At 58.4% G+C, this 13,289-nt stretch overlaps 1 protein-coding gene across 1 annotated transcript; it reads left to right on the top strand.

Annotated features, from left to right (window-relative positions):
- Positions 1-2,599: 2,599 nt before the first annotated feature.
- On the top strand, positions 2,600-6,309 carry LOC105469313 (Rho GDP dissociation inhibitor alpha). Its single transcript, XM_011720218.3, has 6 exons — positions 2,600-2,743; positions 4,086-4,302; positions 4,418-4,501; positions 4,633-4,709; positions 4,791-4,854; positions 4,952-6,309. Exons 2-6 carry the CDS (start codon positions 4,113-4,115, stop codon positions 5,149-5,151), a joined length of 615 nt encoding a protein of 204 aa, XP_011718520.1. The 5' UTR covers positions 2,600-2,743; positions 4,086-4,112; the 3' UTR covers positions 5,152-6,309.
- Positions 6,310-13,289: the final 6,980 nt, after the last annotated feature.

Below are 13,289 nucleotides of genomic sequence, written 5' to 3'. Positions count from 1 at the left end.
CTCTACTGTAAAATACAAAAAACTAGCCGGGCGAGGTGGCGGGCGCCTGTAGTCCCAGCTGCTCGGGAGGCTGAGGCAGGAGAATGGCATGAACCCGGGAGGCGGAGCTTGCAGTGAGCTGAGATCCGGCCACTGCACTCCAGCCTAGGCGACAGAGCGAGACTGCGTCTCAAAAAAAAAAAAAAAAAGAAAAGAAAAGAAAATGAAAGACAAACCACATAAAATGTCTGCAAATCACATATCTTTTTTTTTTTTTTTTTTGGAGACTGAGTTTTGCTCTTGCAGCCTCTGCCTTCTGGGATCAAGCAGTTCTCCTGCCTCAGCCTCCCGAATAGCTGGGACTACAGGCATGCGCCACCACATCCGGCTAATTTTTGTATTTTTGGTAGCGATTGTGTTTCACTATGTTGGCCAGGCTGGTCTCGAACTCCTGGCCTCAGGTGATCCGCCCGCCTCAGTCTCCCAAAGTGCTGGGATTACAGGTGTGAGCTACAGCACCCCATCTCGTATATCTGATAAAGGACTGTATATAGGATATGTGAGTACTCATAACTCAGACAGCCCAATTAAAAATGAGGAAAGATTTAAATAGGTTTCTGCCCAGGAAGACTCATCAGGGAAATGCAGGTGCAACCCACAGTGTGACACGACACTGCTTCACATTCGTACAGCTGGGATTGAGCACAGCAGGTGTTGCCAAGCCTGTGGCCACCTGGAGCAGCCCAGCGTTGCCAGGGGGTGCAAAGTGGCACACCTACATTGGGAAACATTTGGGGACTTCCACTCAGGAATCTACCCAAGAGAAATGAAAGCACATGTTCATGAAAAGGCTTAATGCAATGTTTATAATGGTTTATAACGTTCCTAAATGTTTATGGCGGCATTATTCACAATGCACAAAAAAGAAACCATCCAAATGTTTGCCAACTGGAATGGTTACAAACAAAATGTATACCCACACAATCGAATCTTAAAAGGATAAAATACTCTCTAAAACATGAGTGAGCCTCAAAAACATTACACAGTATAATCGTCATTTATGTGAAGTGTCCATCAGAGGCAAGTTTATAGATACTAAAAGCAGGACTGTGATTGCCTGGGACAGGGTGTAGGGTGTGGGTGGTGGGAGCAGGCATCAGCTGAAAATAGCTCAAAAGAATTTGGGGCTGGGCAGAGTGGCTCCCAAAAATGCCCTCCTGTGTTCATTTATGTGTCTGAACAAAGCAGCTGCGCGCGTGTGTGCGAGTGGTCTCCGCTTCTCTTGGCCAGTCTGGGTTCCCTGCCAGAAGCCTGGCAGTATGGGCCAGACAAGGCCCTGTCTGCTTGGAGCTCAAGAGTGATTAAAAGAGGTGGGGTGGCCAGGTGCGGTGGCTCACACCTGTAATCCCAGAACTTTGGGAGGCTGAGGCGGGTGGATCACCTGAGGTCAGGAGTTCGAGACCAGCTTGGCCAACGTGGTGAAACCCTGTCTCTACTAAAAATACAAAAATTAGCTGGGCATGTTGGTTCACGCCTGTAGTCCTAACTACTCGGGAGGCTGAGGCAGGAGAATTGCTTGAACCTGAGAGGTGGAGGTTGCAGTGAGCCGAGATTGTGCCATTGTACTCAAGCCTGGGTGACACACAGAGACTACGCCTCAAAAAAATAATAAATAAAAAGAGGAGTCCACGCTAACGAGTCCACAGCCCTAACAAGTGCTGCGGGCTGGACGTGGGGCAGCGTCCCACCCGGTGTCTGGTGCAGGGCCTTGAGGGGCTTGGCCTGCAGTAGTGGAGAGCACAGGGCTGAGTGCGAGCACTACAGCTGGGCCAGGCCACTCACGTTATGCGGCCGTTCCTGATGCTTCAACACGGTCCTTGTGGGCGAATGTGTGAAATCTCGGAACAAGTGGAGTGGGGACCTGAGCGTCTGCGGTGAAGCCCAGGCTAAGGAAGCCCCTCATCCGCTCACGGTGCCAGGAGGTCTCTGCCTTCTGGTCCTGAGGAGGCGCGAGATTCCCGAGGGGTACTAGGGTCTCTGCAGCTGTGCCTGCGCCAAGTAGCCGCGCGAGCTGCGCATGGATTCTGTCTCAACCTGGAGAAAAAAGCCCCGGCTGCGCCCTCGCCCACCACGAGCTTTCCACGGGGCGTGGGCGTGCAAGGGGCTCCTCCTTGTCCCAAAGCCCTGTCCTTCCACGGGAGACACCAAGGCTCTGGAGCGGCCCGCGCGCCGGCGCACTCGCCTATGTTTAACGAGAACTTAATCCCCGTGCCCGTTACCTCCCCGAAGTCCCGGGACTAGATAACAAGGCCCCAAAACGAGAGTCGCAGTAGGACCGACTGGGCCGGGGAGGGCAGCGAACTGCACCTGCGCGGGCTTCCAAAGCCCACGCGGCCGCCGCAGGCCTGCAGTGGGCGCGGGTTGGACAGCGGCGAGAGGCGGGACGGGACCTCGCCTCCTGGGCGCGGGCGCCCTGGGCTCGCGTGGGGGAAGTGCCCTGGCTTACAGAGGTGACCACTGCCAGGGCTCGGGGTGGAAGGTGACGACTCCAGAACCCACGCGGAACGCGCCCACGAGGCCCGGCCGCAAGATGGCGACGCCGTGCCCCCGGCCACCCGCGCGCCGCGCATGCGCCCTGGCCTTCCCCGCCCGAGCGAGCGGAAGTCTCGTGACCCCGGAAGTGACAGGCAGGGCGGGCGGAGGGGCCGACGACGTTCGTCATTTAGTGCGGGAGGGAGCCTGAGCCGCGCGGCCGAACCCTCCGGTGAGTGGCCGTGGCGGGGCGGAGGCGGCGGGCCGGGGCGGGGACCGGCGGCGCCGGCGGAGGCGGGGGGCGCCGGGGTAGGGGCTTCCGCCTTTGTTCGCGCCCCGCCCTGAGCCCGCGGCGGGGTCTCGGCGGGCGGGGGCGCGGTGACAGCGGACCAGGGCGGCGCGGGTCAGGGCGGGGCCGGGGCGGGACCGGGTGGTGGCGGCCCCGGACCCACGTGCGGGACCCGGGCCGGAGGGGCGGCGGGGGCCCGGGGACTGCGAGCCCCGCCCGAGCGCCCCTGAGCTTCTTTCCTGGCCGCCGAAGCGCGTGGGGCCCGGGCCAGACCGGAGGACCCCTCCCTGGGGACGCGGGGGGCGCCGGGCCGGCAGCCGCGGTCCATGGCGTTCCGGGGCGACGCGGGGATTGGGGCGCGGCCTCCCCCAGCGCCGGGGCCACGCCCGGCGCGGATTGCGGGCCCTGCGGAAGTGCGGGCCGCGCCCTAGGATCCCGGCGCCTGCGGCCACCCTTGCGCGGCGCAGAGGCCCCAGCGCCTGGAGGAAGCAGGGCGGCCTGGACCCCAGCCTGGGCGTCCCGGGTGGGCTGCTCCCTGATCCACCTCCCACGCTGCCGGGAAGAATCTGAGCCTGACATTCCCGCGCTCGGGTCCCTGCCGGGTCAGTGCTGCCCCGGGCACTCCCGGCTCCCGATCTACAAGAGGGCCCAACGGTACTGAGCGGCTGTGGTAGCTCCCAAGTGTAGGTCACAGACTCTCACAATTGTAGAGAAACCGGAGATACTTAGGATCTCCTGTGCCCCGTTGGCTCCCTGCGGTATTCTGGCTGCCTCTAGCATCCGAGCTCCAGGGGCATCCTGTTTGAAGGATGAGGATGAGGATGAGCCGACCACACAGGTTTACATGTGACTAGCACGGCCAGAGGAGCATCCCTACTGAGGGATACCCAGCCCCGTTACCCGGTAGGGCAAGGGCCTGGGCAGCTCAGGAGCAGCAAGCCCATAAGAGAGGCTTTAGTGTGGGCCCTGCCAGTTGGGTCTGGGGCCTACTAGCCCCGCCCCACGCATGCCGGGGGCCGCTGCCTCCTCCATCGTGGAGGAGGAGGTGTGCCCTCTCTCCCCAGGACCGGCTGCAGTTCCCATTTTGTCTTAGATGTTATACCTGGCGTGGGGCACCTCACACTGCCCCAGAGGATGCCCCTGAGGAGGAGTTGGGCGGAGGAGAGGAGCGAGGGTGGCCCCCTTGGAGCCCTTTTGGAGCTCTGGCTGCAGTCCACGCTTCTGCTCAGAAAGTGCGCTTCCGTTGGGGATCCAGGTCCAAGGCCTGCCACCGTCCCGCCCACAGGTGTCCTGACCCAGGCTAAGCGTGAGCATGGCTGAGCAGGAGCCCACAGCCGAGCAGCTGGCCCAGATTGCAGCAGAGAACGAGGAAGATGAGCACTCGGTCAACTACAAGCCCCCGGCCCAGAAGAGCATCCAGGAGATCCAGGAGCTGGACAAGGACGACGAGAGCCTGCGAAAGTACAAGGAGGCCCTGCTGGGCCGCGTGGCCGTTTCGGCAGGTGAGTCTGGGCTGCGGGAGCCCGGTGACCACCCGTGCACTCCAGCTGTCTTGCCGCTCCCCAGCCCCTGCTTCCACTGGCGGGGGTGAGGCCCTCACCTCCTGTCACTCCCCAGACCCCAACGTCCCCAACGTCGTCGTGACTGGCCTGACCCTGGTGTGCAGCTCGGCCCCGGGCCCCCTGGAGCTGGACCTGACAGGTGAGCGCCCTGCGGCTGCGGGGGTTCGGGCGGCCCCTGGTGGGGATCTCGGGAAGTGCAGCCAAGGGGCCGCGCAGGGCTGGGGGCGCGGGGCTGCTGGGCAGTCACTGAAGGAGAGGTCCCCCCAACAGGTGACCTGGAGAGCTTCAAGAAGCAGTCGTTTGTGCTGAAAGAGGGTGTAGAGTACCGGATAAAAATCTCTTTCCGGGTAAGCTGTCGGCTGCTGTGGCCAGGGAAGGGAGGCGGGACTGGGGCCGACCTTCCCTGATCTTCGCTTCGGGTCCTGCAGGTTAACAGAGAGATCGTGTCCGGCATGAAGTACATCCAGCACACGTACAGGAAAGGCGTCAAGAGTGAGTGGGGCCCCGGGCAGGGCGGAGGGGGCCGTTTGGGTGCGTGCTGCCCAGCGGGGACGCAGGGCCACTGACCGCCCTCTTCCTTGTGCCGCAGTTGACAAGACTGACTACATGGTAGGCAGCTATGGGCCCCGGGCCGAGGAGTACGAGTTCCTGACCCCCGTGGAGGAGGCACCCAAGGGTATGCTGGCCCGGGGCAGCTACAGCATCAAGTCCCGCTTCACAGACGACGACAAGACCGACCACCTGTCCTGGGAGTGGAATCTCACCATCAAGAAGGACTGGAAGGACTGAGCCCAGCCAGAAGCAGGCAGGGCAGACGGACGGACGGACGATGGACAGGCGGATGTGTCCCCCCAGCCCCTCCCCTCCCCATACCAAAGTGCTGACAGGCCCTCCGTGCCCCTCCCACCCTGGTCCGCCTCCCTGGCCTGGCTCAACCGAGTGCCTCCGACCCCCCTCCTCAACCCTCCCCCGCCCACAGGCCCAGCCTCCTCGGTGGTCTTGTGTCTCGTTGCTGCTTCTGCCTGTGCTGTGGGGGAGAGAGGCCCCAGCCAGGCCTCTGCTGCCCTTTCCGTGCCCCCCAGGTTCTATCTCCCTGTCACACCTGAGGCCTGGCTTAAGGAAGGAGCGGAGCAGCCATTCTCCAGGCCCCGTGGTTGCCCCTGGACGTGTGCATTTGCTGCTCCGTGGTGGAGCTGGGGTGTGGGATGCAGGGTCTTGTGGGGGCCGGGCCGTCCTCCAGCCCTGCTGCTCCCTGGCCAGCCCCTTTGTCGCTGTCAGTCCCGTCTAACCATGATGCCTTAACATGTGGAGTGTGCCGTGGGGCCTCACTAGCCTCTAACTCCCTGTGTCTGCATGAGCATGTGGCCTCCCCGTCCCTTCCCCGGTGGCGAACCCAGTGACCCAGGGACATGTGGGGTGTGCTGCTGCTGCTCCCCAGCCCACCAGTGCCTGGCCAGCCCGCCCCCTCCCATGGCCAGGACTGTGGAGATGGCTCCAGCGGCTTGGGGAAAGCCAAATTGCCAAAACTCAAGTCACCTCAGTACCATCCAGGAGGCTGGGTGTTGTCCTGCCTCTGCCTTTTCTGTCTCAGCGGACAGCGCCCAGAACCCACCCCCTAGAGAGCCGTCAATGGACAGCCTCACTCACCCCACCTGGGCCCAGCCAGGAGCCCTGCCTGGCCATCAGTATTTATTGCCTCCGTCCGCGCTGTCCCTGGGCCGCTGGCCTGCCGCCTGTTTTCCCAGGCTCTCGGTGCCACCACCCCCAGCAGGCCCTCCCTGACCCAGCCAAGAACAAACAAGGGACCAAGTGCACACATTGCTGAGAGCTGTCTCCTGTGCCTCCCCGACCCCGTCCCTGGTCTTCATGTTGTGTCTGCCAGGCTCAGGCAGAGGCACCTGTCCCTGCTTCTCCTTTTCTGACCGGGAAATAAATGCCCCTGAAGGAGCCAGGGCTGTCTACTGCTTGGCATTTTCAGGGTCTGACAGGGGAGGGCCTGGCTCCTCTGCTGCCTGACAGGCTTTAGGAGACAAAAGGGAAGATGACCCTGGTGGGGTGGTGGGAAGGGCAGGGCCCCTCTTGAAGTGCTGTGGCTGCTGGGCCTCTTGCAACTATCTGGGAAGAAAAGAATGTGACTCCCGGCGACACCAGCCCTAGGCAGCACAGTCTAGAACAGTGCAGAAGACTGTGGCTGCGGTTGCCGGTCCCTGCTGAGGGAATGGGGAGGCAGGCCTGGCCTGTGCGAATCGGATGCTGCCAGAGGGAGAGCTGCTTGATTCCCTGGCTGGGCTCCAGGGTGTCAAGTTGGCTCGGCTGTCGGCGTGCCCTCCAATGACTGGATCCCAAGGAAACCCAGGGAGGAACAGGCCCAAGCCAGGGTGGGCCTGGTAGCCCCCGACGCATGTGGGTGCAGCTGTGGCTTAGGCAGGAAGTCAGTACCCAGGTAGCAGGGTCCACAGGTGCCTACTGCCCCAGCTCTTCACAGACACAGCCAGGTACCCTCCAGGATCGGGCAGTGCCAGAAACCCAACAGTGAAAAGGCTTGGTGTGATGGGATTGGCAGGAGACTAAGGGCATCCTCACTGCAGTACAGTGCAAAGGGGCTACTGGGAAACCACGCAGGGCCTCCTGGGGCAGGTGTGCTCAGCCAGGGGCCCCAACCATTGCAGCATCAGGACAGCCCAGCTTTTCCGTGTCTGCAGTCACGTGGGGGTAGCACTGCCTCCTCTTTGAGCTCCATCTCCAAGAGCCTTCAGGAACTTCAAACCCATGCCCTTCTACTGTGCAGGGAGAAGAGGCGGAATAACAAAAGAACCACTTACAAGTGTCCATTCAGAAATTACCCTTTTTCTGGCCTGATGCCAGTTTCAAACTGTCTTCTGTGGTAAGGTGTTGAGAAAAATCATTCCACACAGAGGCAGCTGCTACCCTGGGGCCCTCCTACCGGTCATTCTGACGCAGGCCATGCTGCTCTGGGGTTTATCAGCAGGGCTGGGGTGGGCAGGGAGACACCTTCATGCCTCAGGTCACTAACCACACACCTGTGCCAGGGCATTGCATGCGGGCCCCACTGCCCCCTCACCCCATCCTTGCCAGGCTTTTGTGGGGGCCACAGAGGCTGAGCCTAGAGCTGACCCTATGTTAGACACCTAAACAGAATGGCACCTTCCTGAAGAAGCTGGTCCAGACCCAGATCAGAGCAGTCAGAGAGAAAGGCTGGGTCAGCCCCCAGCCCTTGATTCCGCAGGGAGCAAAGACCCTACCCAGCCTCTCCCAGAACTGCTCCTGGCCCCAAGTGAGGTGGTCTCCTGTCGCACTGCTGCTTCTGCCTGTGCTGTGGGGGAGGTAGGGAGGTGGGGTGGTGAAACCACAGCCTGGAGGGTCACCCCACTGGACAGACACCAGCCCAGCCAGGGAGGGTGAGCTCCACGGCAGCTGCCCCTGCCAGGCAGTTTCCTCCATGCTCCCAGTTCGCTTCTTCCACGCTCCAGCAGAGTCCCCAAGCCCAGTGCCAGGGTGTTGTCAGCAGCTCAGCTCATCGGGCAAGGGCCTTCTGAGCTCGGGCTAAGCCAAAGGGCTTCACCTTCTTGCTCCTGGATTTTCCCAGCTTTGCTAGACATGTGAACTCAGACCCGGATGCCAAGCTGTACGGGCATGCTGCCAGCAGCCAGGACTTTGGGCTGGCCCCTCCCCTGGTGCAGGATAACATGAGGTGGCACCTGCACAGTGGGCATGACGTGTCTCTCGGGTCCCAAGTCTAACCTGATCCTCGTGGCCCCACTTGGGACCTGTTTGTACTGCCTGGTGCTCCAGATAGGCCTCCCCGCCTCCAGCAGCCTGCACCTACAGTCTCCTCTCCCAACCTCCGCAGGTCCATAGCTCCCAGCAGTCCCCTAGCATCCACCTCCTCAGCCACCCCCAGGTGGACACTTCTTCCATTCAGGAGGGTGACAAGTCACAGTGCCAGCCAGTGCTAGGTCAGGGTCTGGGATGTGACCAAATAACCACAGGTTACCATGATTTCTGAGAACCTTCTCTGTGCCCAGCACTGCCCTGCACCATGATCACCTACTACACGCTGCAGGGCCCACGCTCACCACCGCGCTGCTGCTGGATTTCTCCCTCCTCTGGGCACGGCGGGCTGCTGCTCAGTGGGAACACAGGTGGGACTTCAGAGCACTGCCCAGGTGCCCATGAGCCTGCTGCTACCCCCACCATACCTTCGACCAGACTGCAGGCTGAAAGGGAGCTGTTTTGCTCTAAGAGCTCTATTTTTTTTTTTTTTTTTTTGAGACGGAGTCTCGCTCTGTCACCCAGACTGGAGTGCAGTGGCGCGATCTCGGCTCACTGCAAGCTCCGCCTTCTGGGTTCACGCTATTCTCCTGCCTCAGCATCCCTAGTAGCTGGGACTACAGGCGCCGCCACCACGCCCAGCTGATTTTTTGTGTATTTTTTAGTAGAGATGGGGTTTCACCATGTTAGCCAGGATGGTCTCTATCTCCTGACCTCGTGATCCGTCTGCCTTAGCCTCCCAAAGTGCTGGGATTACAGGTGTGAGCCACCGCACCTGGCAGAGAACTATATTTTTAAGAGTAGTATCTGGCCAGAAGCAGATCACTTGAGCTCAGCAGTTCAAAACCAGCCTGGGCAACACAGGGAAACCCTATCTCTAAAAAAATAAAAATTAGGTGGGCATGGTGGTGTACACCTGTAGTCTCAGCTACTCAGGAGGCTGAGCCAGGAGGATCACTTGAGGCCAGAAGGCGGGGGCTGCAGTGAGCCAAGACTGCACCACTGTGCTCCAGCCTGAGTGACACAGCAAGACCCTGTCTCAAAAGAGTAATATTGTACACACAGTACATTTAAAAATCGCCGGGTTGCCGGGCGCGGTGGCTCAAGCCTGTAATCCCAGCACTTTGGGAGGCCGAGACGGGCGGATCACGAGGTCAGGAGATCGAGATCATCCTGGTTAACACGGTGAAACCCCGTCTCTGCTAAAAAATACAAAAAAAAACTAGCCGGGCGCGGTGGCGGGCGCCTGTAGTCCCAACTACTCGGGAGGCTGAGGCAGGAGAATGGCGTGAACCCGGGAGGCGGAGCTTGCAGTGAGCTGAGATCCGGCCACTGCACTCCAGCCTGGGCGGCAGAGCCAGACTCTGTCTCAAAAAAAAAAAAAAAAAAAAAAAAAAAAAAAATCGCCGGGCACGGTGGCTCACACCTATAATCCCAGCACTTTGGGAGGCCGAGACGGGCGGGTCACCTGAGGTCAGGAGTTCGAAACCAGCCTGGCCAACATAGTGAAACCCCGTCTCTACTAAAAATACAAAAAATTAGCTGGGCATGATGGCACATGCCTGTAATCCCAGCTACTCGGGAGGCTGAGGCAGGAGAATTGATTGAACCAGGGAGGCAGAAGTTGCGATGAGTCGAGATTGCGCTGTTGCACTCCAGCCTGGATGACAAGAGCAAAACTCTGTTTCAAGGAAAAAAAAAAAATGCATCAATCAAAACATTTAATCACTAACCAGTTGGTCGGGCATGATGGCTCACGCCTGTAATCCCAGCACTTTGGGAGGCCAAAGTGGGCGGATCATGAGGTCAGGAGTTCGAGACCAGCCTGACCAACATGGTGAAACTCTGTCTCTACTAAAAATACAAAAATTGGCTGGGCGCGGTGGCTCACGCCTGTAATCCCAGCACTTTGGGAGGCCGAGGCGGGTGGATCACGAGGTTAGAAGATCGAGACCATCCTGGTTACCACGTGAAACCCCATCTCTACTAAAAGACACAAAAAATTAGCCAGGCATGGTGGTGGGCACCTGCAGTCCCAGCTACTCAGGAGGCTGAGGTGGGAGAATGGCGTGAACCCAGGAGGCGGAGCTTGCAGTGAGCTGAGATCGTGCCACTGGACTCCAGCCTGGGCAACAGAGCAAGACTCCCATCTCAAAAAAAAAAAAAAAAGGCCGGGCGCGGTGGCTCAAGCCTGTAATCCCAGCACTTTGGGAGGCCGAGACGGGCGGATCACGAGGTCAGGAGATCGAGACCATCCTGGCTAACACGGTGAAACCCCGTCTCTACTAAAAAATACAAAAAAGGCCGGGCGTGGTGGCTCAAGCCTGTAATCCCAGCACTTTGGGAGGCCGAGACGGGCGGATCACGAGGTCAGGAGATCGAGACCATCCTGGTTAACATGGTGAAACCCCGTCTCTACTAAAAAAAAAAATACAAAAAACTAGCCGGGCGAGGTGGCGGACGCCTGTAGTCCCAGCTACTCGGGAGGCTGAGGCAGGAGAATGGCGTGAACCCGGGAGGCGGAGCTTGCAGTGAGCTGAGATCCGGCCACTGCACTCCAGCCTGGGTGACAGCGCGAGACTCCGTCTCAAAAAAAACAAAACAAAACAAAACAAAACAAAACAAAAAAATTAGCCAGGTGTGGTGGTACGTGCCTATAATCCCAGCTAGTCAGGAGGCTGAGGCACGAGAACCGCTTGAACCTGGGAGGCGGAGGTTGCAGTGAGCCAAGATTGCGCCACTGCACTCCAGCCTGGGCAACACAGCGAGACTTTGTCTCAGGAAAAAAAAAAAAAAACTTTGGGAGGCCGAGACGGGTGGATCACAACGTCAGGAGTTCGAGACCATACCGGCTAACACGGTGAAACCCCGTCTCTACTAAAAAATACAAAAAACTAGCCGGGCGAGGTGGTGGGCGCCTGTAGTCCCAGCTACTCGGGAGGCTGAGGCAGGAGAATGGCGTAAAAACCCGGGAGGCGGAGCTTGCAATGAGCTGAGATCCGGCCACTGCACTCCAGCCTGGGCGACACAGCAAGACTCCGTCTCAAAAAAAAAAAAAAAAAAAAAAAACAACTAACCAATATTTAATGGGTCCCTTCTCCAAGCCTGAGACTCCCTAAAGGATGTCTGGAGCACCTGTGATGATCCAAAGAAATGCCAACCACAGGAGGGCCCTGACCCCCAAGGGCACACTCCTCGAAGGGCCTGGGCATGAGGTGAACACAGCCCATCTTCTCACCCTAGGGTTAGAAGGCACATGAGCAGGCCTCAGGAAAAGGGTAACAGCCCTCTACAGGTGCCCAGCGGAACCAGCCTGCATTCTTGGGGGCAGGACCCATGCCCTGCACATTTCCATCCACTGAACAACCCCCATAGAGGAGGGCATCTCAGGCCATCGCAGACCAGGCTTCCTCCCTCCAGCGTTCCCAGAGCCCACTTTTCCTGCACCTGTTGGGTTGGTGTAGGAAGCCAGTCCAAGGGCAGAGGCACCTTAAGAGGACACTCTGGGCAGCCATGGCATCTGTCTAAAATACTGTGATTCGGCCGGGCGCGGTGGCTCAAGCCTGTAATCCCAGCACTTTGGGAGGCCGAGACGGGCGGATCACGAGGTCAGGAGATCGAGACCATCCTGGCTAACACGGTGAAACCCCGTCTCTACTTAAAAATACAAAAAACTAGCCGGGCGCGGTGGCGGGCGCCTGTAGTCCCAGCTACTCGGGAGGCTGAGGCAGGAGAATGGCGTGAACCCGGGAGGCGGAGCTTGCAGTGAGCTGAGATCCGGCCATTGCACTCCAGCCTGGGCGGCAGAGCGAGACTCCATCTCAAAAAAATAAAATAAAATAAAATAAAATAAAATAAAATAAAATACTGTGATTCGGCTGGGCATGCTGGCTCACACCCTAACCCCAGCGCTTTGGGAAGCTAAAGAGAGGAGGATCCTTTGAGGTCAGGAGTTCGAGACCATCCTGAGCAACATAGCAAGATTCCATCTTCAAAGAAAAAAATAAAAATGCTGCCATCTATCTAGGTTAGTTCTGGTTGGGCACCCTGGTTTTCATAGAAGGATGTCAGGCCAGCCACAGCCACCTGGGCTGAAGAGCAACCTTGTCCTCTGCTACTCTGGCCAGGCCTTCACCAGCACTGAGGTGTGTTCCACTGGCCCAGAGCCAGCCTGAGATTTATCCATGGCCACTGGGATCCTCGCCTGGTCCGTGTGCCCTGAGACTTATCCACAGCCACTGGGATCCTTGCCGGGTCTGTGTGCCTTGAGTATTCTCCACGTGGTCCCAGTTCTCACTGTCTGTGAACACTTTTCCTTTTTATTTCACTGTATGCTCTAGACTAAGCTGCCGCCAAACCATCACAAGCTAATCAACATTATGTTAGTCAAATCTCTTCACTCTTTCCCCAACAGTGGACAAAACACAAGCTCCAATATTTAGGCATCTGAACTCTGACCTCGTACCTAGATGTGGTACAAATGTGGGGTGGGGTTTTTTGTAAGATACAGGGTCTCTGTCACCCAGACAGAAGTGCAGTGGTATGATCATGGCTCACTGCAGCCTCAACCTCCCGGGCCCAAGCTGTTCTCCTGCCTCACCCTCCCAAACAGCTGAGATTATAGGCAGGCAACACCATGCCCAGCTTGTCTCAGGCCCCAAATTGTGGTCTGTAAAACAGCTCACGGCAACCACAAAAACGCTGGAAGATAGTGCAGCAACCTGAAGCAATTTCCATCTGTCCAGAGGGCAGAAGGGACCGTGCCTGCAATCAAAACGAGCTCTGAAGAGATGGTGTTTCCCGAGTGGGCTCCAGGCCAGTGCTCAGCGAGGCACATACTCATATTCCTTCTAGGCCAGAAAATCACCCAGAGGAAGCAGACAGTTCTCCCAGCAGTTACAACCTATGCCTCTGACTGACCTTTGCTCCGCTGGCACTGGGGGGAGGGGCACAGAGGACCCAGTCTTGACCACAAGGAACTCACCTTCTAGGGCAGGGAGCTCCCTGTGTGAAGGATGAGAAGCATGAACAACTGATCAACAAACACAAACTCTCAAAGTACAAAAGCAACTTACTCTACGTTTTACCATTTCAAAAGTCAGGATGCTATTGCAGTCAATGTGTATACATTTAAC

Source organism: Macaca nemestrina, chromosome 17, assembly GCF_043159975.1.
Source record: "Macaca nemestrina isolate mMacNem1 chromosome 17, mMacNem.hap1, whole genome shotgun sequence".
Taxonomy (NCBI): Eukaryota; Metazoa; Chordata; class Mammalia; order Primates; family Cercopithecidae; genus Macaca; species Macaca nemestrina.
This window is presented reverse-complemented; position numbering and strand designations above follow the sequence as displayed.